This window comes from Anolis sagrei, chromosome 3 (genome assembly GCF_037176765.1).
Source record: "Anolis sagrei isolate rAnoSag1 chromosome 3, rAnoSag1.mat, whole genome shotgun sequence".
Classification (NCBI taxonomy): Eukaryota; Metazoa; Chordata; class Lepidosauria; order Squamata; family Dactyloidae; genus Anolis; species Anolis sagrei.
The window spans coordinates 159,962,982-159,985,738 of NC_090023.1; the positions used below are offsets into that span (position 1 = coordinate 159,962,982).

The following is a 22,757-nucleotide window of genomic DNA, read 5'->3' on the forward strand; positions in this document are numbered from 1 at the left end:
ACTGGAGAAGTCAGCCATAGCAGAGCACCTGATGAACCAACCTGGAAACAGCATTTTATTTGAGAAGACAGAAATGCTGGACCACTCTCACAACCACCATGTCAGACTACACAGAGAAGCCATTGAAATCCACAAGCATGTGGACAATTTCAACAGAAAGGAGGAAACCATGAAAATGAACAAAATCTGGCTACTAGTATTAAAAAACTCTAAAATTGCAACAGCAAAACAACAGAGAGGAAGCAGGCAGGGACATCTAATTACCTCTCAACAAAAGTTTGCCCCAGGCACAGTCAGGCCATTGTATGCTAATCAAGGTGGTCAGTTGAAACATTCACACCGAGGTCCAGCAGACAAGAGTCCTTTGTCTCACCCTGGTCATTCCACAGATATATAAACCCTTTTGCCTAGTTCCAACAGACCTCACTACCTCTGAGGATGCTTGCCATAGATGCAGGCGAAACGTCAAGAGAGAATGCCTCTAGACCATGGCCATATAGCCCAAAAAACCTACAACAACCCATCCCTGCAGCCTTTCTAGGGCTGCAGGGATGAAACATAAGTGCATTGGTGGGTTGTTGTAGGTTTTTGGGCTATATGACCATGGTCTAGAGGCATTATCTCCTGACGCTTCACCTGCATCTGTCGCAAGCATCCTCAGAGGTAGTGAGGTGACTACCTCTGAGGATGCTTGCCATAGATGCAGGCGAAATGTCAGGAGAGAACAACCCAGTGATTCCGGCCATGAAAGCCTGCGACGATACATAAATGCATTGGGTCCTTGGTATCCACTGTGTTTTATTTCCAGAACCCTCTATGGATACCGTAATCCTAGGATGTCCAACTCTTATATACAATGGCACAGTAATGGGAAAATCAAGTTTTGCATTGTGGATTTTTTTTGCGGGGGTGTGTGTGGTTATTTCAAATCTGTAAATGGTTGAATCTGTGGATACAGGATCTGTGGATACAGAGGGCCAACTGTTGTTGAATGAATACTAAATTGCTGGAACCATTAGGACTCACCCTCTTTTTTGTAGCATTCTCTCACTTTCTTTCCATTTGATTACCTTCACTATCACATTACACAAAACAAGGAAATGGGCAAAGCAAGCAGGCACCAAGTATTACCTTTGACAAGTGGATGAGATGGAGTCGTGCACCGCTGAAGTGGCCATGGCCGATGGCAGGCTCATCGGATGGGCAGCACTGTGAGCAGCAATAGCAGGATGATTGGATGAAGCAGACAGCACAGCGGAAGGGACACAGCTGGTAGACACTGGTGCATGCTCAACAGGAGTACTAGTTAAAGTTAAATTGGATAAAACAAGGGGCATCTTTAAGAGCTGTGTGCGAACAGACCACAACCATTTTGTCTGGGTACAAAAAGGTACATACAAAGACAGAAGCAAAATTACTCGAGTAATTTTGAAGCAGAGCTTAAAGCGTAAAAATTGAGGTTTGTTAGGTTTTGGTCACAATTAAAGCTCAGATGAAATTACTCAACAGATCTTTTTGCATACAGCTCTAAATGTGTAAACAAACAATTCCATAAAGAAATGTTGATATGACTGAACAGATGGGACATGGGACATATATACAACCGCCTTATTGGAAAATGCCACACCATTCTTCCGTACTCTTACAGATCTGGCTATTTTTTAAAGAAGAATAAATGTGACAAGATGTGAAAGAATAATGAGAGAAAGGAACAAACATGTCTACGAGATAGGCTTGTTTGATCCAAAAACAAAATGGTTCAAAACTCGTTTCGGATGTAGGGGGCACTAGTGATTCAATTCTAAAGTCAATTCCAATTTTCACAGAAAAAAATGATCAAAACTTTTTGAAACTTCCAAAACTTCCGAATCCTTCCTTAATGGTTTGAAAGTGTTATTTCCTGTTTCATTGGGAGGTCTTTAGTTGTTTTACTCCAGAAGCGGGGGGGGGGGGGGGGGGAACAAAGGGAGGAAATTCATCCACTCTGGTTTAAAACGCTTTCCAGGCTTGAGACACAAGTGGGGGGAGAGGAAAGGGAGGAAATTAATCCACTCTGGTTTAAAATGGCTTTCCAGACTTGAGACACGAGTGGGAGGAGAGGAAAGGGAGGAAATTCATCCACTCTGGTTTAAAACAGCTTATCTGGCTTTAGACGAGGCCAAGGACCAGAAGCGGGAAAAAGCAGAATAATTTCACACTCTCTGCTTCATAACAGAAATGGCGTAAAAAGTTTCAGAAGGGCAAAGGGACTTCCAGTTTCCTTAAAGACTTTGAAATTGCTTCAAAAAGCTAATCTTTCCGAATTTATTCCGAATTACGAAGGTTCCGACTGATCCTAACCATTCCTAGTATGAGACTATTTCTATGTGTAAAACCATATTGAAGCCTAAGGGCCTCATTACAAAGGCCAGGTCCCTCTTCGCCTGGCTTCAGACAGAAAAGAGAGGGGCAGTGGTGCAAATTTGTCGCCATGTGCACAGCTGCCTCTCGGCAATGCTTTCTCCATCACACGGAGGGAGCATTGCCCTTCTGCGGAGGATCTGAGATGGCTCCATTGGAGCCAGCATAACACAGGAAGCTTCCCAAGTTGTGGGGAAAGCCTTCAGTGATGTTTTCACCTCGGCTGGGGTCAGGGCCTCCACTGGAAGTCACATGTCATGTGATGAGCAGCATGGGACTCTGTCCAAAAAACAGGGTGAAAGCGTCCCAGAACACTTTTTTATGAGTGTGATGAGGTTGTAAATAAATTCCACATTTATCTTTTTCACCCATTTTCCATAGCATAATTACTACATTTTGTTAGTGTTGACCCCACTCAGCTTGTGGATGGCAACTTTTGGTACTGCTCAGGTGGCCTCTGGGCCTTTCATATAATCTTATATCCCAGAATACCAAGGCAGAAAATCCCACATTATCTGCTTTGAACTGGATTATCTGAGTCCACACTCAGATAATGTGGGGTTTTCTGCCTTGATATTCTGGGATATAGGGCTGTGTGGAAGGGTTCCCTGTTTCACATCTCCAAGGTAGCCTCCAGATGCTGTGGACTTCAGTGTCCATCAGCTCCACACAACAAGATTAATGATAATGAATACTGATAGCTAGAATCCAAAACATCTGGGAGACCACCAGGTTGTGAAAGAGTGCTATAGAAAATGAGTACCGCTAAATTGTGTTTGTAACAACTGTGGCACAGAAGACACTGAATAGATGCAAGAGCCCATGGTTTTCCTCATACATCCTAATGGATGTTTTGCTCTTGAGATAACCTTCAGAAGCAGGAATTGGATGGGAAAAGTGGACTTTTAATTGTGTAACCAACTCCCCTACACTAGCTGGTGAACAAAGGCACTTATTCACCATCCTGGAATGTGCTGCTAGCTCTGTGTGATTTGGGGGATCTTCTAACCTCTTGGTTGTAGGTTCCCAGTCAATCAGGGACTATATAACTCGCACACTGACATTACATTCCAATATGCTGAATCTGATTTTGCTATGTGATGATATGCAGAAGACAAATGATGCCCTCCCAATGCTTCTCATGGTGCAATAATCAGACTATATTTCATGATTTGTTCTGAACACTGGCAACTAAATGCTGCACCAGCATCGCACAGCAAAATAAGGCTGTAATCATAGCTAAGTATAATCAGTTTGATCAAAATATGAACAGGTATGTTATTTTAAATATCTTCCATTAAGTACCATTTAAGATATTCAAGTTATCATAATTTCCAGAAATTTTGATTCTCACCCCCACAATTTTTTTTGCCATTTTCATGAATCCCAAATATATTCTTTTTTGACTTAGAACTATATTTTCAGATACAACAAACACATTCATTATGAGGTCCCTGTTCCCAGCTCTGGAGTGCAACACTTAGTTATGTTGAATAATTATTTTGTGTATGAGGAATCTATCATCTGCAGAATTATATTCCAGAAAATGTGAAATAAACAAATAAACAAACAAATCCTGTTGAGCAGAAAGATGTTATTTTCTAACAATCCTTTCCCTGTTTCATAGGAAGTATAATCTTTATCAGTGATTCAGTGTATTGATCTTAAAAGCAGCATATTGTTGTTTACAAATACTATACTGCGTTGTGATATAGGGCTGAGATTTTTGTAGAATTTTAAATCCAAATTGCACACACATGAATACAACCACAGTCAAAATTCAAATACTGTAACTTGCTGAGCATCAGAAAACGGTACTAGAATTCTTTGATAACCAAAAGGCAATTACAAAATCAGTATAAAACCACACTTAATAAAGAAATAAGAAAGCAAATTACTATTGCTGAACTATAATTTGCAAATATCACTATGTAATAATTTAATGTTTTATGTAGCAGATGTAAACAGTTGTCCTATTCTTCAGTGGCAACCACATGCCACATTACTTACACAGAAAAAGGTTTAAGAATCAGGTATTCAGATTCCACCCCACCATTTGGTTTTGTCTATAAGTAGGCCAGTTCTCATTGCCACTGTTTTTATGACTGCAACCCCACTGATGACCTCATGGGTGAAGGCACCATCACAGATCTAACGCCAGAGATATCTGAATCACCAAATATTGCCTGAGTCCCAAGTTTCCAGTAGAACGTTACATGGTCTAGATACACACTGTTGTATAATCTAGTATAAGTTTTTTTTTGTTGTGTCAGGAGCGACTTGAGAAACTGCAAGTCACTTCTGTTGTGAGAGAATTGACCGTCTGCAAGGACGTTGCCCAGGGGACACCTGGATGATTTGATGTTTTTATCATCCTTGAGGCTTCTCTCATGTCCCCGCATGAGGAGCTGGAGCTGATAGAGGGAGCTCATCCGCCTCTCCCCGGATTCGAACCTGTGGCCTGTCGGTCTTCAGTCCTGCCGGCACAGGGGTTTAACCCACTGCGCCACCGGGGGCTCCATCTAGTATAAGTCACAAAGAGTCGGAAATGACTGAACAAATGAACAACAACAATAATCTAGTATCTGATCCCAGATTATCTGCTTTGAACTGGATTATTTGAGTCTATACTGCCATCTAAATCGGATAATCTCGGATCAGATACTGGATTATATGGCAGGGTAGAAGGGACCATAGTTAATTATAACCTATCAAATACTATGTAAAAGAGAAATTATTTAATATGCAGGTTTATGTGAACTATACAAATACTTTGATGTGTCCTTTTGGTTCAACCATTTTATGAGGTTTCAGATTTGTTTGGGGAAATCTAAGGCTGGATCTGCACTACTGCATAACTATATTGTATAGCAGTGTCGCTCCGGCCTAAACCTTTAAGCATTTAGCATCATACAGATGAACACAATACAGATGAACATTCAAGGTAATGCCTTACTGATGAAATACACATATAGGCTGATTGTAAAGCTTTGATACACCCTTATAAAGAATTAAACAATGCGGTAGATGTTAAATTATTTTAAAACTGTTATAAAAATGCACAAAACCCACATTAAAATCTTTAAGGTATAAGTGGATAGCACTGCTCACATAGAGAATAACAGCTGGTCAGATTGTGGTTCTTTGCACAACCCCCCCCCCCCCCCCCCCCATAACACACAAAAGTTATGATTACTCTCTTTTAGGAAATGTACAAAACTTGCATATTTTCACCTGTACCATGAGTAGATTTTAGAATCTCGAAACACAGGCACACAGTAACTGCAGGATAAATGCTGATCTGAAGCTAATTTGGAAATGCTTTTCATCTTTGCAGCTGAATTCTGTTTCATTGGCATTTATTACAAGATATATAAGGATTAATCTAGAATTTAATTGCTTACATTGGTCACAGTTCCAGTGTACAATGATTTCACTAAGCAAATTTCAAAAATTCCTTGCAGCTATGGCAAATGTAACACATGTTTCTGTATTCAGTGGCAAAAAATATTTGTTAGACGAATCCCAAAAACTGAGATGAGAAAGAAAAATAACTGTAAATTCAGTACTAATCCTCATGTTGGCTGGAGATAATGGGTCTTACTGTGCCAGGTTGGGAGAGGATAATCTGCTCATTGTCATGTTAAGGAGGTTCTACTGAAAAATTTCATACATCTTTAGTTCATGATGTTCTGCAAGCTTTTGGGCAAATCCTTGACCAAATGAGTGAATAGTTTTGGAATTAGTTTTTCATTGAAGCAACTCTTCAATGAGCAAAATATGGTTTCTGCGTGTTAGAAGGGTACCTTTGGATTCAACCCACAACTTATGTATTTACCTTTCAGGTAAACTTGGACATTCCAATATTGAAAAGCATAGATTTTGTTGTACAACACATGTCAGGTTTTACAATGTATTGTAATGGAAATGCTGAGTCATGCACTGCTAATGGGCTTCTATTGGAAATGCTGAGTCATGCATTAACTGTATATAGAACATTTGGGGAATGTGTTCTGGCCTAGTCCAGGTGATTGTGAATGATGTAATCCTGGGTCTGGGTTAAGTCAATGAGTTGGGAACCAATCAGAGATTGCTATGTGTAATTGTATAGAATTGTATATAAGGAAGTCATGTACAGTGTATATTTCTCCTTGTGCTGTTCATCGAAGGCTATATGTAATTAAAGAACCTGTTTGTTAAGACAAGATATAACTGTGTGCTGTGGTAAGTTTGCAATATCATCTAGACTGGGGGAAAGACAATGGTAAAACTGACAATGGCCGGGCATGTGCTCAAGTGTCTGTAAAAGGTTCCAGAGTGACTGCAGGCTGTGGGAGCAGTTGACTGAAAATACTGTGCAGGAAGAAGCTACTGGAAAGCGCTGAAGTTGTGCAACTGATCTGCTGCTGAATTGTGAAGTTAATTTCAACAACACATTTGTGAGATACAAATGGAAGAAATGTGTGCCAAATGTGGTTGAATTTCATGGGAGCAGTTGAACAAATTGCATTTCAACAGCATTGCAAAACCCAAAAAATAGTGAAATGGGGAAATTCCCTAAATTTTATCAGTGAATAATTCCGTATTAGAGGACCATTCTATTCTGACAAAAATTATTTTAGGAAAAAATAAAATAGTATCTATAGTTGATTTATGCTTGACATTTTGATATCCATCCTGATGGAAACAGATACTCACCTAGATCACAACATTCTACATAAGTGGTTCTCAACCTGTGAATCTTTAGGTGTTTTGGCCTGCAACTTCCATAAATCCCAGCCTGTTTACCAGCTGTTAGGGTTTCTGGAAGGCCAAAACATCTAGGGACCCACAGGTTGAGAATAATTGTTCTAGAGATATAGACACCTTTACTTATGTGAGATAAAAATTTCAAGTAAATTACACCAGCAATCATTATCAGTATGTATTGTCAAGAAACTAAAAAAAATAAATGTCCATCAGTCCAGGATGAAGAAAGGATAACTTAAACTCATGTTAAAAGCACATAATAATTCACTCAATGCCACTATTTACTAGATGAAACATAAGGGACTATGAAACAATCTCCTGTAACAAATAGGGGTGTCAAATATTCAGCACACATTACCTGTTTTCAGATGATTCAGCAACATTTTTCTTGCCGCTGTGGAAGGAGGGGGATACAATATGAATAAAACCAGCAAATGTTCCCATAGTGAGGGAAGCATTGATCTGTGCAAAAATTCATGGCCAGTTTGAGAAGCTGACAAAGCAGAGGGCTTGCTGGCATCATCCATTCACAGAAGAGAGACCCATTAAGAAAATCCGATGAAGTGAGTTTAAAAACGGCACCCATTTGTGTTTCCACTCAGACATAATTTTTACTGAAGTGGTGATGTACCTTCATTCTACTGTCCTACTTTGATAGGAGATAGTTTATCATCATGCTTCCCATTTTCCAGAATTTGAATAATAGTGGTAATCCATATAGAGCTAAACTCTAGCTATCAGATGGGACAAGGCAGGGAATGCTCCTAATTGGGGACCACATATGTTCTTGGAATCCAGATGGTGAATGTTTTGTTTCTTGTTCGGGATATTATGTTTAATCATTCAAGTATTTATTTATTTATTTATTTATTTACAGCTTTTATATTCCGCCCTTCTCACCCTGCAGGGGACTCAGGGCGGATTACAGTGCACACATATATGGCAAACATTCAATGCCAATTTTGACATACAACATATACAGACATACACAGAGGCTATTTAACTTTTTCTGGCCGCCAGGGGAGCTGTCGCTTTCATCGTCCATCTGCGACACTGATGAAGTACTTCCGCATTCCCCGCATGCTTTTTGCTAGAGTGTTTGCTGGAGTCTTTTTTATGGCCTCATAAATTAGTTAATTTAGCCTCCCCACACTTTAAGGTGGTACCTAATTTTCCTACTTGACAGATGCAACTGTCTTTTGGGTTGCAAAGGTCGACAACAGGCTACACAATTGGTTGGAAACCCACTCCAACCCGGGCTGGCTTTGAACTCATGACCTTTTGGTCAGAGTGATCTTAATGCAGCTAACACTCAGTCAGCTGCGCCACAATCAATGTGTCTTTAAACCGTGTGCTTTACAGATGTAAACACATTTTAATTTTTAAAACATTTTAAAAAATATGTAGGTCAAAGATGGGCACGTGCCAGAGGTTGAATAACCACAGCATCCTTGGGAAGACCCTACAGAATTACAGCCCGATTGAAGGGACACAACTCATGTGTCTCCAAACCCTTGTTTGTTTGTTTGTTGTTGTTGTTTTAAAACAAATGCACATGGGGAGACTAAGATGATTTTTCCTTTGTTTTTGAGAGCTTCTGAGCTATTTTAGCATGGGAACAGGGCTTTATTTAACAAAAAGACAAAAAAGGGTCTCTTTGCAGGCTTAAATAGTCAAACGGAGACCCAAGACATGATGATTTTACCCTATGAGTTGTTTACTTATTTATTTTCTATATTTCTAAACCGCCATTCTCAGCCCAGGGGCAACTCATGGCGGTTTACTGAATGGCACAATTTGATGCCCATAACAATAGAAAAATAGCTAAAACATTTAAATATAGATAAAAATTCACTACATAATAACATCAATAAAAACAACATAAAACAATAAATGCTCCACATTTCATTGCTAAATCATTATCCAGTCGCATTGTCCAGCCATCCTGAGTTCAGAGTTTATCTGATACACTGCATTTGGGAAAGCCTGCTCAAATAGCCAGGTTTTGACTCTTTTACGAAACATTAAGAGAGTGGGGGCCGATCTAATGTCCCTGGGGAGGGCACTCCACATCCGAGGGGCCACCGCTGAGAAGGCCCTGTCTCTTGTCCCTGCCAGCCGAACTTCTGAAGATGGCAGGACTGAGAGCAAAGCCTCCCCAGAAGATCTTAAATGCCTAGATGGTTCGTAAGGAGAGATATGTTTGGACAGATAGGCAGGGCCGGAACTGTTTAGGGCTTTATAGGCGTAAACCCAGCACTTTGAGTTGTTGGGGTTGTTGTGAATTTTTTTTTCTAAAAAAATGAAAGAAACAGGAGGGCAGAAGTCCTGGAAGGCCTGAATGCAGCTTATGGGCAGCACTTTACTTGCCCCTAATTTAGATCTTTGGTTTCAATAATTGTCATCCTTTCAAAAAACAGACATTCTTTTTCAATGATAGAATACTTTTGCAAAGATCATTTATCCAGCACATGAAGTAAACTATTCTCAGTTCAGACTCACCTCTTGCAAAATTCACATCCTGATTTTTATGTGCATTTTCTGCATATAAAATAGTATTTTCATCACACAAAATAGTTTTTCTGTGCAGAAATGCAAAGCTGCTAACAGCTGTGAGATTCCAGGGGGACTATGCCCAACTGGGTACACAATTGCCATTTCTTTCTGATTTACTGGGTTGCCCCCAACTTCTCACTTTTTCTGGATTACTGCAATGCACTCTACGTGGGGCTGCCCTTGAAAACGGCTCAGAAATTTCAGATGATCCAACAGGCGGCAGCCAGATTGTTAACTGGGGCTACTTACAGGGAGCAGTCAACCCTCCTGTTCAAGGAGCTCCACTGGCTGCCATTCATTTACCAGACCCAATTCAAGGTGCAGGTTCTTACCTACAAAGCCCTGAATGGTTTGGGACCTGCCTACCTGCGTGACCGCATCTCTGTATACAAACCCACATGATCTCTTCATTCATCTGGAGAGGCCCTACTCTCGATCTCGCCAACATCGCAGGCGTGATTGGTGGGGACGAGAGAGAGGGCCTTTTCGGTGGTGGCCCCTTGACTCTGGAACTCACTCCCTAAGGACATCAGACAGGCCCCAACCATGGCAATTTTCAGGAGGAGCTTGAAGACGTGGTCGTTCCAGTGTGCCTTCCCGGATTAACGATCCCATAGCACTTTGTCCCTCTAAAGCACATTACATTTTTTTAGGTCTGCTCATATGTCTTTCCACAAACGCCACTATCGCCTTTTCGTCCATGTTCAGCACTATTTCCAATTTTAATTTTACATTTGGCCTTCCCATAGTTTTAATTGTATGTTGTCTTATTGATAATGTTTATGTTTTATTTTAATTGCTTGTATTGTTGTGTTTGCGTTCGGCTTCATGTAAGCTGAACCGAGTCCCTTGGGGAGATGGTAGCGGGGTACAAATAAAGTATTATTATTATTATTATTATTATTATTATTATTATTATTTTCTTAGAAATAAAATTAAACATAAAAATTCTGTTTTGAGGCTCTGATGCAATGGCTCTTTTCCAGGCTTTGATGACAATATACAATGAAGCATAAATATATAATGATGTGATCTCCCTCCTATTTAAAAGCACTTTCAGTTTGATTCACCAAAGGCACAAAGGAGAAGGAATTTTAGAAATGCTGAAATCTGAAACATTTGCAGTCTACCCATTAGCTAGACATTTGTATTTTGAAGCTTGTTGGGAAGGTTCCTATTCTAGCATAGGAAGTGTACTTTGCCCTCTGTATCCACAGATTTCATGTCCATGGATCAAACCACCCATGACCTGAAAATACCTTTTTTTTTAAATCGCAAAAGCAAAACTTGATTTTGTCCTGTACATAATGAAAATTGAGCACCCACAGATTTTTGGTTTCCATGCGGGTCACTAGAATCAACTCCACGGATACAGAGGGCCAATGTTCCTACGTTGTATGAGAGCAAGGAATTTATCATTTTTAAAATATTAACTCATTCATTGGGACTTCTTTTGAAATAGTTTGGAATTTATGTTCAAGGCAGACATACGAGGGATATTTTTAAAGTAAGGTCCGTTTTGTTGTAGACACTAGTAGTTCGCATGCACACTGCAACAAGCGCGTGTGTCATGTACTGGCATGCCTCGGGAACAACTGTGCTCTGTAGCTAACCTGTACGGTTCTGTTCTGTGCTTTAAAAAAGTTTAAGACTATCAACTCACGCGCCGCATGTGAGGTTTGCTCAGTGATACAGTTTTTGTCAGCAAGGAACTTGCCTGCTGCAGAAAGTCATCGACAGATTTGTGAAGTGTACGGTGATACTGTTATGAGTGAAAGCAAAGTGCATAAGTGGGTACGACAATTCAAAGATGGCCGTGACAACGTCCATGATGAGTACCGCTCTGGTCGCCCTTCTTTGATTACAGACGATTTGGTGGCTTCAGTTGAAGTGAGTGAACCTCACATGTGGAGGGTGAGTTGATAGTCTTAAACATTTTTAAAACACAGAACAGGTTAGCTACAGAGTGGAAACGGAGCACAGTTGTTCCCAAGGCATGCCGGTACATGACGCACGCACTCGTTGCGATATGTGCATAAACTACTAGTGTCTACAACAAAACGGACCTTACTTAAAAAATACCCCTCGTATTAACCAGCCCTGGACCCTTGAGAAAGGAAATGTGAACCCATAATACCTCTTCTCTGTTGTAGAGACAAAATAATCTACACATAATATAGTTCACAGTGGACATGCCAAATATTGATTCATTTGTAAGATTCCATACAGAACAGTGATCAGACTAAAAGAGGTGCTCAGTGGTGCCTGAGTGCGTGCGTTAGAAAACTAGTCTGTGAATGAAAAAAAGTGTTAAAATAATATAGCAAGAACCAAAGGGCATGCAAGTACTAAAAGTATCACCCCCATTCAGCTTGAAAAAATTGAAGCATAGTTCATTTCCAATGTAGCCAAATTTACAGCAAATAAAGCAAATGATCCAGACCAAAGACAAGACCAAAGATTAGGCTTCTAGCAGCATTAGGCCTCTAAAGTTATCATAAAAAATAAAAAGTGTAGATTATACTAACCAAAACTTAGATTCTATTAATTTCCTATTTTTCCTATTCAAAGATATGAGGGTGTTTTTTTTTTTTGCATTACCCTGTGACGAAGGTCAAAGGGAACCAATCTGAATTCCATTCTTCCACAGCCAATTTTTGAGCCTTGCTGACCTTGATTTGATCTTCACCCATTTTTTTTCTGGAGCAATTTTTTTTACCCAATTCATCCTTACTTTGCAGCAAGCTGCTCTAGAAGGGTAGGTACCCATAACCGATCCTTGGAAAAATTACTTATTTTACTACAGTATCTAGAATGGATTGTTGTAGGTTTTTTCGGGCTGTATGGCCATGGTCTAGAGGCGTTCTCTCCTGACGTTTTGCCTGTATTTATGGCAAGCATCCTCAGAGGTAGTGAGGTCTGTTGGAACTAGGAAAAAGGGTTTATATATCTGTGGAATGATCAGGGTGAGACAAAGGACTCTTGTCTGCTGGAGCTAGGTGTGAATGTTTCAACTGACCACCTTGATTAGCATACAATGGGTTGGCTGTGCCTGGAGCAAACTTTTGTTGAGAGGTAATTAGATGTCCCTGCCTGCTTCCTCTCGTTGTGCTGTTGCAATTTTACAGTTTTTTAATACTGGTAGCCAGAAAATGAACAAAATCTGGCTACCAGTATTAAAAAAAACTCTAAAATTGCAACAGCACAACAACAGAGAGGAAACAAACAAGGACATCTAATTACCTCTCAACAAAAGTTTGCTCCAGGCACAGTCAGACCATTATATGCTAATCAAGGTGGTCAGTTGAAACATTCACACCTAGCTCCAGCAGACAAGAGTCCTTTGTCTCACCCTGATCATTCCACAGATATATAAACCCTTTTTCTTAGTTCCAACAGACCTCACTACCTCTGAGGATGCTTGCCATAGATGCAGGCGAAACGTCAGGAGAGAATGCCTCTAGACCATGGCCATACAGCCCGAAAAAACCTACAACAACCCAGTGATTCCGGCCATGAAAGCCTTCGACAACACTTAGTATCTAGAATACTTATGGGTCATGAGAAATTCTGAGAAGTATAGCCAAATATGTAAAATTCCTGAAGAGGTATTAATTTTTACTAATTTCATTCTTGAGGAAGCGATAAATAATTTTCTTACTGCAAGAATGTCTTTAAAATTATAGATTCTCAAGGCAATTCACAACCTTATTCTGTGCAAAATCCAAATGTTGGTTTTTTTGAGCATAAAATGCTATTTTCTGTGCCAATAAATAAACAAATAAATATCATTCCATATGTGAATTTTGAGCAGAATAAGTCCTTAAATGTGAAGATTCTCACCCATATAACATCAGATTTTCCCAATTTTCATGAAACATATTTTTTCAGTCATTTTCCAAATATTTTCATATGTTCTTTCCATTCTTATTTTCTAAACTGTATCCAGGACACAGAGGGAAGCAGTACAGGGAGACATGCTTTTCCCCCTTTTGTCCAGAAATAACTGTGTCTATTCAAACATAGAAAGGAAAAGTGTGAGAGGAGGGAGGAAGAAAGAAGGAATATAACACCATGTTTAAGTCTGACTTATATGAGGGGTATTTTTTAAGTAAGGTCCATTTTGTTATAGACACTAGTAGTTCGTGCGCATACCGCAACGAGCACATGCGTCGTGTACCGGCATGCATCGAGAACAAATGTGCTCAGTTTCCGCTCTGTAGCTAACCTGTACAGTTCTGTTCTGTGCTTTAAAAATGTTTAGGACTATCAACTCACCCTCCGCATGTGAGGTTCGCTCAGTGATACGGTTTTTGTCAGCAAGGAACCTGCCTGCTGCAGAAATTCGACAGATTTGTGAAGTGTACGGTGATACTGTTATGAGTGAAAGCAAAGTGTGTAAGTGGGTACGACAATTCAAAGATGGCCGTGACAACGTCCATGATGAGGACCGCTCCGGTTGCCCTTCTTTGATTACAGATGATTTGGTGGCGGCAAGTTTTTATGAAGAGGGTATTTTAAAATTGGTTCAGAGGTATGATAAGTGTTTGAACAAACTTGGCAACTATGTCGAAAAATAGAGTGAAGTATGTACTTTCTGGAAATAAATTTACTTTTTTGAAATAAACTTTCGTTGTGTACTTATGTTCAAACGGACCTTACTTAAAAAAATACCCCTCGTATGAGCTTTTGTTGATTTCAGTCCACTTCTGCAGACGCACTGATGGAAAACAATATATCTCCTAATATACACTGATCTTATCCCCATAATTATATAACTGTCCCAATAAACCTTTGAATTTTACATTGTATTCCTTCAGTACATATGAAAAAGTGGACTGGAATCCAAAAACTTCATGCTGAAATAGTAATGTAGGATCCAATTATGGGTTTTCCCCATCAATGAAAATAGATCATCCAATCATGATTCAAGATCAATGTCACTATGGGTGCACATAATGCCATGTGGTAAACCTCATCAACAGGTACTTTTTGTGTGATTGTGCTTTAGCAGCCTCGTGTGATAAAGTCTTTAATTTTAAACCTGCTGCAACCTTCCTTCCTTCCTTCCTTCCTTCCTTCCTTCCTTCCTTCCTTCCTTCCTTCCTTCCTTCTGCTTTCCTCTTAATCTCATGTCATGATGATAATTTAAAGCTTGCATGGCCTAGTGGTTTGAGTGGTTTGGACTAAGATTGGGAGACCAGGCTCCTAATCCCTTCTCACCCACAGAAAGCCATTGTGTGACCTTGAGCAAGGCACACTCTAGCAGACTTAAAGAAGGCAATGGCAAATGTCACCCAAATAAAACCTGTCAGGAAAATCCTATGACAGTCACTATAAATTGGTGTCAACTTGAAGATGCACCACAGCATGATTTCAATGACTCTAAATGCACCTTGTCTAAGTCATCCTTCCAAGCTGTAAGGAAAAATTCAGTGCACACTATTTGCTTTCGGTTGAATTTCATCTAAAGCATTCACTTCGTTTCTGAATCAAGGGATCTACTGGATGATGACGGCAGGGAGTTGTATCAATTTAAATCAGAGACAATGATATGAAACAATAAAGTGGAGAAAATAAATTTCTTGCAGATGCATAGATGAAGAAAATGGAATAATCAGTGCAAATCTCAATAAGATGTTTTGAATTCTAGCCAACAGTCTGCTTCAGAATAATATTTCTCATTGCACCAGCAATGTGATATATTACATAGTCTAGTTGCATATAAGACCAAATAGAAGGGAGCAAAGTTTCTTACTCTTCCCCATCTGGGGTGCCCAAGACTCTTTGACAGACACATGTTCTTCACTTGATGACCAAGACATAAAGTCATATCTTACATATGCAACTGAGCAATGTCCATCCAAACACCACGGGCAGAACTTCTGCATCACCTCAAAGAGCTAGTTCATACATCAGAGTTATACACTGAATAAAGAAGTAATGTACTCACATTGGTAAATTAGCCCTTTTTGGCTATAGGCTTCTACTTGTCACTGCTCATGCCACATTTTTTCTGTTTTAATAAAGACTGATTTTTTCTTTGGTTGTTCACCAGGATGACAATTTGGAAAGTGGAAGAAATTTCCAATACAGTCTACCCTCCACATTTGCACTTTTGGTTTTTTTATGTTTTATTATTCGATGATTCAATTAAAATTATTCTTGCTAGGATTCTCTAGGATTCTCATGGTGTGATTCAATGGTCAATTTCTTCTAATCGTGCTAGAAGATCAAGAGATTTCCCGAGGGAATACTTCTCTAGGAATTTGTAGGTCCTCCAATGTGATCCTATGTTCCTCTTCCAGGGGAAGTTGATCATAGAGTTATGCTAGAAGACCTATAAATTCATAGAGCAGTGTTATTCAGGTTAAAAAATAGGAATTTCTTTACTCAAAGTTTTTCACTTTCACGGGATCCTGTGCACCTAGCCTCAGTGAATGTGGAGGGCTAACTGTAATAGTAACTGAAGTTCACCCCAGATCGGAGGCTATGGATTGGCATCATGATTGCATTTATCTTGTCATTGGATCCTATGCTAAATAAATGTAAAATACAGTCGGTCAAACTATATTTCATAAAATCTGCAAAATTTTGGGTCCTGATGAACAGTACAATGTGTGTTTAATATGAGAGATAAGAGATAGCTATAGACAGGACAGTTTTCTTCAGTTAGGAAGCAAGTATTAGCATGATGATATATGGGCAGATTCAAAGTCATCTTACACATTCTTGAGAAAGAGATGGCAAAGAGCTGGATTATGCAATTATAGTCTATAATGGTAACATACAAAACTGGTTTATTATTTGCAATTTGGCATAATGTGAGGCATGGCTCTTAACAATGTAGGAGAAGGAGCAGAAGAATAATTTCACTTCCTTTTTTTTCAGATTGGAATTCTTTGCTAATATGAATTATATTGCCTTTACTACTAAATTTCTGGTTGCTTCTGAATGCACAATGGAGGACCTTCTTGCGGCAACACCAGAGACACTCCAAGTGGCCAGATACTGGTCAAAGAACATTTAACCAACTACCAAGTTTGCAAAATTTGTGTTTTTTTGTTTGTTTTGCTCTGTTAGAAATGTAATACAATGATCTGGTTGCTGATGACACGATAAATAAAAATACTACTAAATTAACTTGCTTGGCTAACACAAGGGAAATGGTTTCTTTCTTAACACATTTTGGTTAGTGCAGACGGAAAGACGACACTAGCTAACGGGAACAATCTATGGTAGAAGTCTAGTAAAAAATCACATGCTAACAGCCAGCTGTACAAAGTTACTCAAACCATGTCACTGCCAGAGCTTCATTTCCACACAATTCATTTATTTGCTCAGGGCTGTGTACTCTTTGGTTAAGTTTCTGCAAATGAAAAATTCTACTGTAATTCTACAGAATTCACAATTTTACTCCCAAAGAAATGGAAGTTAGCAACTCACTCATAAGTTCTGATTTTGGTCATTTATTCATTTCCCATCAGTCATAGATACATTATTGGCACTTCAATGGATGTGGTATTTGGTAAAGAAGATTCATTAACTCCTCTTACCATTTTGATTTTAGAAATTTGTTAAACTTTTTTCTTAAAACTAAAAGCTGAAATTTTCTTAAGATGGTGGATGTGATGCCCAGTTCTAAAATTCTCTGCCTGTTCTATATTTGCATCAAATGTAAAACACACACAGCTCTGAATGTAATCTTAAGCAAAATGTAAACATCAATCATGACAAGCCAGCAACAATGGCATATCTGTACCACATGTTTAAAATGGAGTCATTACATCTCCCCAGAAAACTTTGGGAATTGTAGTTTGGTAAAGAGTTACTATACATCATCGAGATAGAATTCCAAGCATATAAGAGTCCACAATTTCCACTCCCACATGGTCTGCTAAGACATTCTCACAGATGTGGTCCAAATAAGTCATTTTTCTAAGTTCCATGTTACCATACCTTGGATTCTTTGGGAAAGGGAATCCATGGAATGAAACCCAATTTTAAAAAAACATCTAAGTTTATGGTGTAGATATGCCATGAAGGTTTTGTTTTGGCCAGCAGGATGCAGTAAATCAGTGGGTTTGGGCTTTCAGTGCTGAAAGCTTCAAAATGGCACAGAAGGGACCCTGGAAGAATCCTCTTCTGTTCGCCAAAACAGGAAGCAAAATTCAAAATATACAAGAAAGTACCTGAAACTTCAAACAAGCCTTGATCCAGAATTGGCACAGAGTTGTAGAGATGTCTGGCTTGATCTTGATAGTTTTAAACCCCTACTTGGTGTTTATAAAATGGTTACAACTGATCTACATGCACCCACAAATAGCTGCTTCCCTTTTCTGAATTCCATCACCTCAAACAACACAAGTCTAGATACCTCACCGATAGAGGAGAAATCCCTTCTTTGCACTATCTTCAAGCTAGTCTTTGGCTCATAAGTTTGCCTGTTCAGTTCAGTGATGCTTCTTGCATTCTACTAATCTCTCCCACTGGAATCTTATCTGAAAGTTGCTTCAGTAAGTTAACAGGACAGATGGGTAGCTCATGGACTGAGTGGGAGGGGAAGACACCATCATTTGGAGAATGAATCTCCTGCATTCACTCTAAGGCAGTGGTTCTCAACCTGGGGTCCTCAGATGTTTCTGGTCTTCAACTCCCAGAAATCCTAACAGCTGGTAAACTGGCTGGGATTTCTGGGAGTTGTAGGCCAAAACACCTGGGGACCCACAGGTTGAGAACCACTGCTTTAAGAGCCATCAACTGCAACAACAAACTCACAAATTTATTTGACATTTTCTGAGTGGGGGTTAGGTTTGGCTCTGATTTTATTTAAAGGAAAACAGCAGGTTTTCTAGCCACCCATACCAATCATTGTACTTCTATTTCAGGGATTGATAACTACGGCTTTCCAGTTTCTTGAGAATTCACCTATATAAGATAGAATTGATTGGAGTTGTATGACACAATCATCAGGAGGCCAATACACTTCCCACCACTAGATTTAGAAGGTTCTCCACAATGCCATACTCTGCCCCATTGCCTTCTAGATTGCAGAAGGGTGAAGAGAAACTTGGGGTGTTCACCCTGGTAGATCGAGCCGATATCCACTCTAAAAAATGTATAGTAGTTTTGGGCTTTCCCAAAAGGAAACTGATTATATTGGTATAAGAGTTCTGACATCAATAGTCTTGGAAATATGATATATTCTCCACATGCAGAAAACTATATCAAACATCAGAATTCAAAATTAAGATTGAGATCTATATATTTAAATAATATCTCACATGATAATATGTATCAAAATGAACAAAACTGAGGTATAAGTCATTTTTCTTTTGTTCACTACATAGTTGTGTTTTCATTTGTTTTGTGGGGAGGGGAAAGGGGTTAAACTGTAGGGTATTTGCGTTGTTGTAGGTTTTTCCGGGCTATATGGCCATGTTCTAGAGGCATTTTCTCCTGACGTTTCGCTTGCATCTGTTGCAAGCATCCTCAGAGGTAGTGAAGGTATTTTTAAAAGTAACATCCTCCCTCATTTGTACTCTGAACAAGTGCTGTTTCCAACCTACCAACATTTTAATTTCCTCATTCTACTGTTCATCTACTTGCTTCATTGGGTTGTACCATGTCTCCCATTTCCAGAACTCCAGGGTTCCCCACTGTCATTGATAGGGCTACTTCTACCATTAGATAAAGAATAGGGCGATTGAAAGATGGCAGAAAAGTGTGTGCTAAGCAGCTTTTCCTACTCTTCCTAAGCTTGCTTCCTTTCACTGAACTGAACTGTGCCAACACTGAAGTAGTATTAGCTGCCAGCCAAGTCAACTTTTATATATGGACTAGTGGAAGGGATACTATCTTAATCTTTGCTATTGAGAGTGTGCAATTGTTGGGAAATGTATACCAACACAATAGTGCTGCTGTAATAATGTATTAGATTTGTTGGGTGGCGATTACATAAATAAATGTGCATGAACACATCCCATATGTGTGTTGTTTCTTTTTAAAACAGCAGTCTAGACAAAAAAAATATGTAGCAGTGTTTAGATCTCAAAGTAAAGGATAAAAGTGCAAAAGAGAAACTGATCTCTGGGTTGTTGTAATTTTTTTCAGGCTATATGGCCATGTTCTAGAGGCATTCTCTCCTGACATTTTGCCTGCATCTATGGCAAGCATCCTCAGAGGTTGTGAGGATGCTTGCCATAGATGCAGGCAAAATGTCAGGAGAGAATGCCTCTAGAACATGGCCATATAGCCCAAAAAAACCTACAACAACTCAATGATTCCGGCCATGAAAGCCTTTAGCAATACATTAAACTGATCTCTAATAGCAAAGATGGAAAAACTGGCAAATGTAAATGGAAAGGGATAGTCTGTCCAAACTCAATTCTACCACCTCATCACATTGGGGTTTCTTCTGGTCCTTTTTCTCTTCTAGATGGGGCCTGCCAAGCACCATCAGATGATGCTGGCTTGGCCCTACCCCCATTCCTCCCAAAGTGGAGGAGAAGCATTGCAAAATGCTTCCTCTGTCACGACTGAAAGGGAAGTGTGTTTTGGGTAGCTCCAATGGAGCTACCTGCATTTTTTGCCCTTTCTCCCATCTAATGAGTAAATGTAACTCATTATTCAAAAATATATAACAATGTTTCTAGAAACTATAATCATGACTATAGTCCACCAGCTCATCTCTTCCTTCCTCTTGTCCCTTTTTTTGCAGATATGCAAGGCTTCTGCAAGTAGCATGAGCTAAAAAGCACACACATTCCTTAATTATAATCAATAAGACAAAAATCTGAACGTATGAAGCAAGATACTTAGGGTAAGAAGGCACATAAGTTCATCTGTTTTAGATTCTTTATTTCAGGTAAACCACACTGCTATATACAGAGAAAGGTGGATTTCAAAATAACAGCAATACAGAAGAGGAAAAGTCTTATCTAAAGTTATGCCATGCTTTAAAAACTCAGTGCATACATTATCCTATATGTTTTCACTTCTCCAAGGCCAGTCTGGCTATGTATTATATTGTGCCTTTTGCTTCTGTAAATCCTGAGTAATCTCCTTCCAAACTTTTTACTAATAGCAAGACAAGTGTTTCAAAGGCAACAATTGAGCCTTGGCTCTTCAAGGTAGGCCACACACAGATAAAGTGTTTTATCTAACATGACATAACTGAACTGTGCCAACTATGTCTACACATTTGGCAAATCCAAGCCATAGACACAATGCTGTCTAACTTGATAGTTCAAATGTTATTTAGCTTGCGTAGAACACTCACTCAAAGTACACCTATCTATAAATACATAATTCTTACTTGCACACGTCTGTCCATCTCTCCATTTCACGTACATTAGTTAAAAGCTAGAAACTGTAACAGCTATGCTAACCAGTACTTTAATACCACTCTTGATGTGGTGCAGGCCAACAAAAAGAAATCCATTTTACAATTTAGAAGACTTACAGGATGGTAGAGGAAAGCAGGCTAGCAACAGAAAGAAGAAGGAAAAAAAGACAAGCACTTCAAGAAAACAAGAACACCACCATGTTATGCTTCTCAGTGTATCTGGGACGCTCCTAGGCTCTAATTTAGGAGAACCGCTTATTCCTCAGTGGATATATCTCTTGCACATTTATTTACTATTCATAAGATTTTTTAACTTTAGACATTAAGGATTTGCGCCGATAGGCCGTGATGCCAGTTGCGCAATTTGGTAAAGCGTGGGCTGTTACGTTCCGTTTCAAACCTTTCCCTGTGGCACAAAGAAAAAGACAAAGAGGGGGAAAGAGAGAGGGAGAAAAAGAGGAGAGAGGGGGGAAGAAAAAGGAGGAAGAGAGGGATTAGGGATTGTAGGCAGCACTACCCCACCCAATAATTTGGGCAATGGCAATTTATTTGGATTTAAGTTGCCTCAAAAAAAAATCAATTCTAAAAAATAGGAGAGCAAAACAAAATATTTGGGTTGAAATTGGGATAAGTTGTCATTTTCCAATGTTTGATTTGATTTTAGCACAAATTCCTGTCCCTCAATCTGTTTGGTTTGGCTTGACAGGGCTGCTTTTGCTAGAAACTCAGTATAGCCTCCTCATTTCCATCCGATCAGGTAGCAAAAGTTTACCGTGCACAAAAACAAAAGCAAATGTTTTTAGCATTTTAGCATTATAGGCATTTGCATCCAAAGTACATCAAACACATATCTGAGCAGCTCTTTCATATTATTTTCCTATCCCTGTTAGTAGGGAGAATGTGTGTGAAATACTCAGAAGCGGCCCTAGGTAATTTTCAACGGTAAGCAAACAGTATTTTGGCACCCCCCCCCCCCCCCCCCAAGCAATCACTGATATATATTTTCTGTTCGTCGTGGGAGTTCTGTGTGCCATATTTGGTTCAATTCCATCATTGGTGGAGTTCAGAATGCTCTTTGGTTGTAGGTGAACTATACATCCCAGTAACTACAACTCACATATGTCAAGGTCTATTTTCCCCCAAGAGCGTCTCAAGAGCACCCCTGGGAAAAATCAACTATACTGCAAATGCTTACTTTGCGTAATGGTTGAGCCGCCCCTGGAAATACTCTAACTTTAGATATGGCAAATCAATCTTTTGGTAAGCTTAGAGGCAGAAGGCTATCCCAAGACAGTCTGGGACTTAAGGCAATAAATAAATAAAATCCAAATGGCACCATTCCTGCAGTAAAACTGGGATAATAAAAACACTCCAGATTTCAGGCTTGCAGTAGCTGCTATACTCTGCTTCATGGCAAGACTGCTCTAACAGCTGAAATATATATTTGGAAGGTATCAGTTCCCTCCTTAGCCATTAAATTCTGGAATTGTCTGTCCTCCTCCCACCCAAACCTTAAAAACACTCAGAATCTTTCAGGCATCTTACAGCTCTGTTTCCCTCCTACTGTGATAGTAGTTTGGTGTTTCAGTACAGAGTTGTAAAATTAAAAGATGGAAGTCAGTATTCAGGGAAAGATCTGTACATAAGAAATGTATTCCATTTTGGTTTCTGTTTCTGTTAGTGAGCTTCTTGGGAAGTTTACATT

At 39.4% G+C, this 22,757-nt stretch overlaps 1 protein-coding gene across 12 annotated transcripts in view; it reads right to left on the reverse strand.

Annotated features, from left to right (window-relative positions):
• LDB3 (LIM domain binding 3) overlaps positions 1–22,757 on the reverse strand; it is a 264,318-nt gene that overhangs the window by 34,553 nt on the left and 207,008 nt on the right. For 5 of the 12 annotated variants that reach the window (XM_060768974.2, XM_060768975.2, XM_067465640.1 and 2 more), the window contains 2 exons: positions 7,508–7,543; positions 1,132–1,302 (listed from right to left, as the gene is read on the reverse strand). In XM_060768974.2, the coding sequence (XP_060624957.1) occupies positions 1,132–1,302; positions 7,508–7,543 (207 nt within the window). Of the gene's footprint in view, positions 1–1,131; positions 1,303–7,507; positions 7,544–20,548; positions 21,459–22,757 lie in introns of those variants that run through there. The other 7 variants (XM_067465644.1, XM_067465643.1, XM_067465641.1 and 4 more) reach the window with 4 other exon arrangements.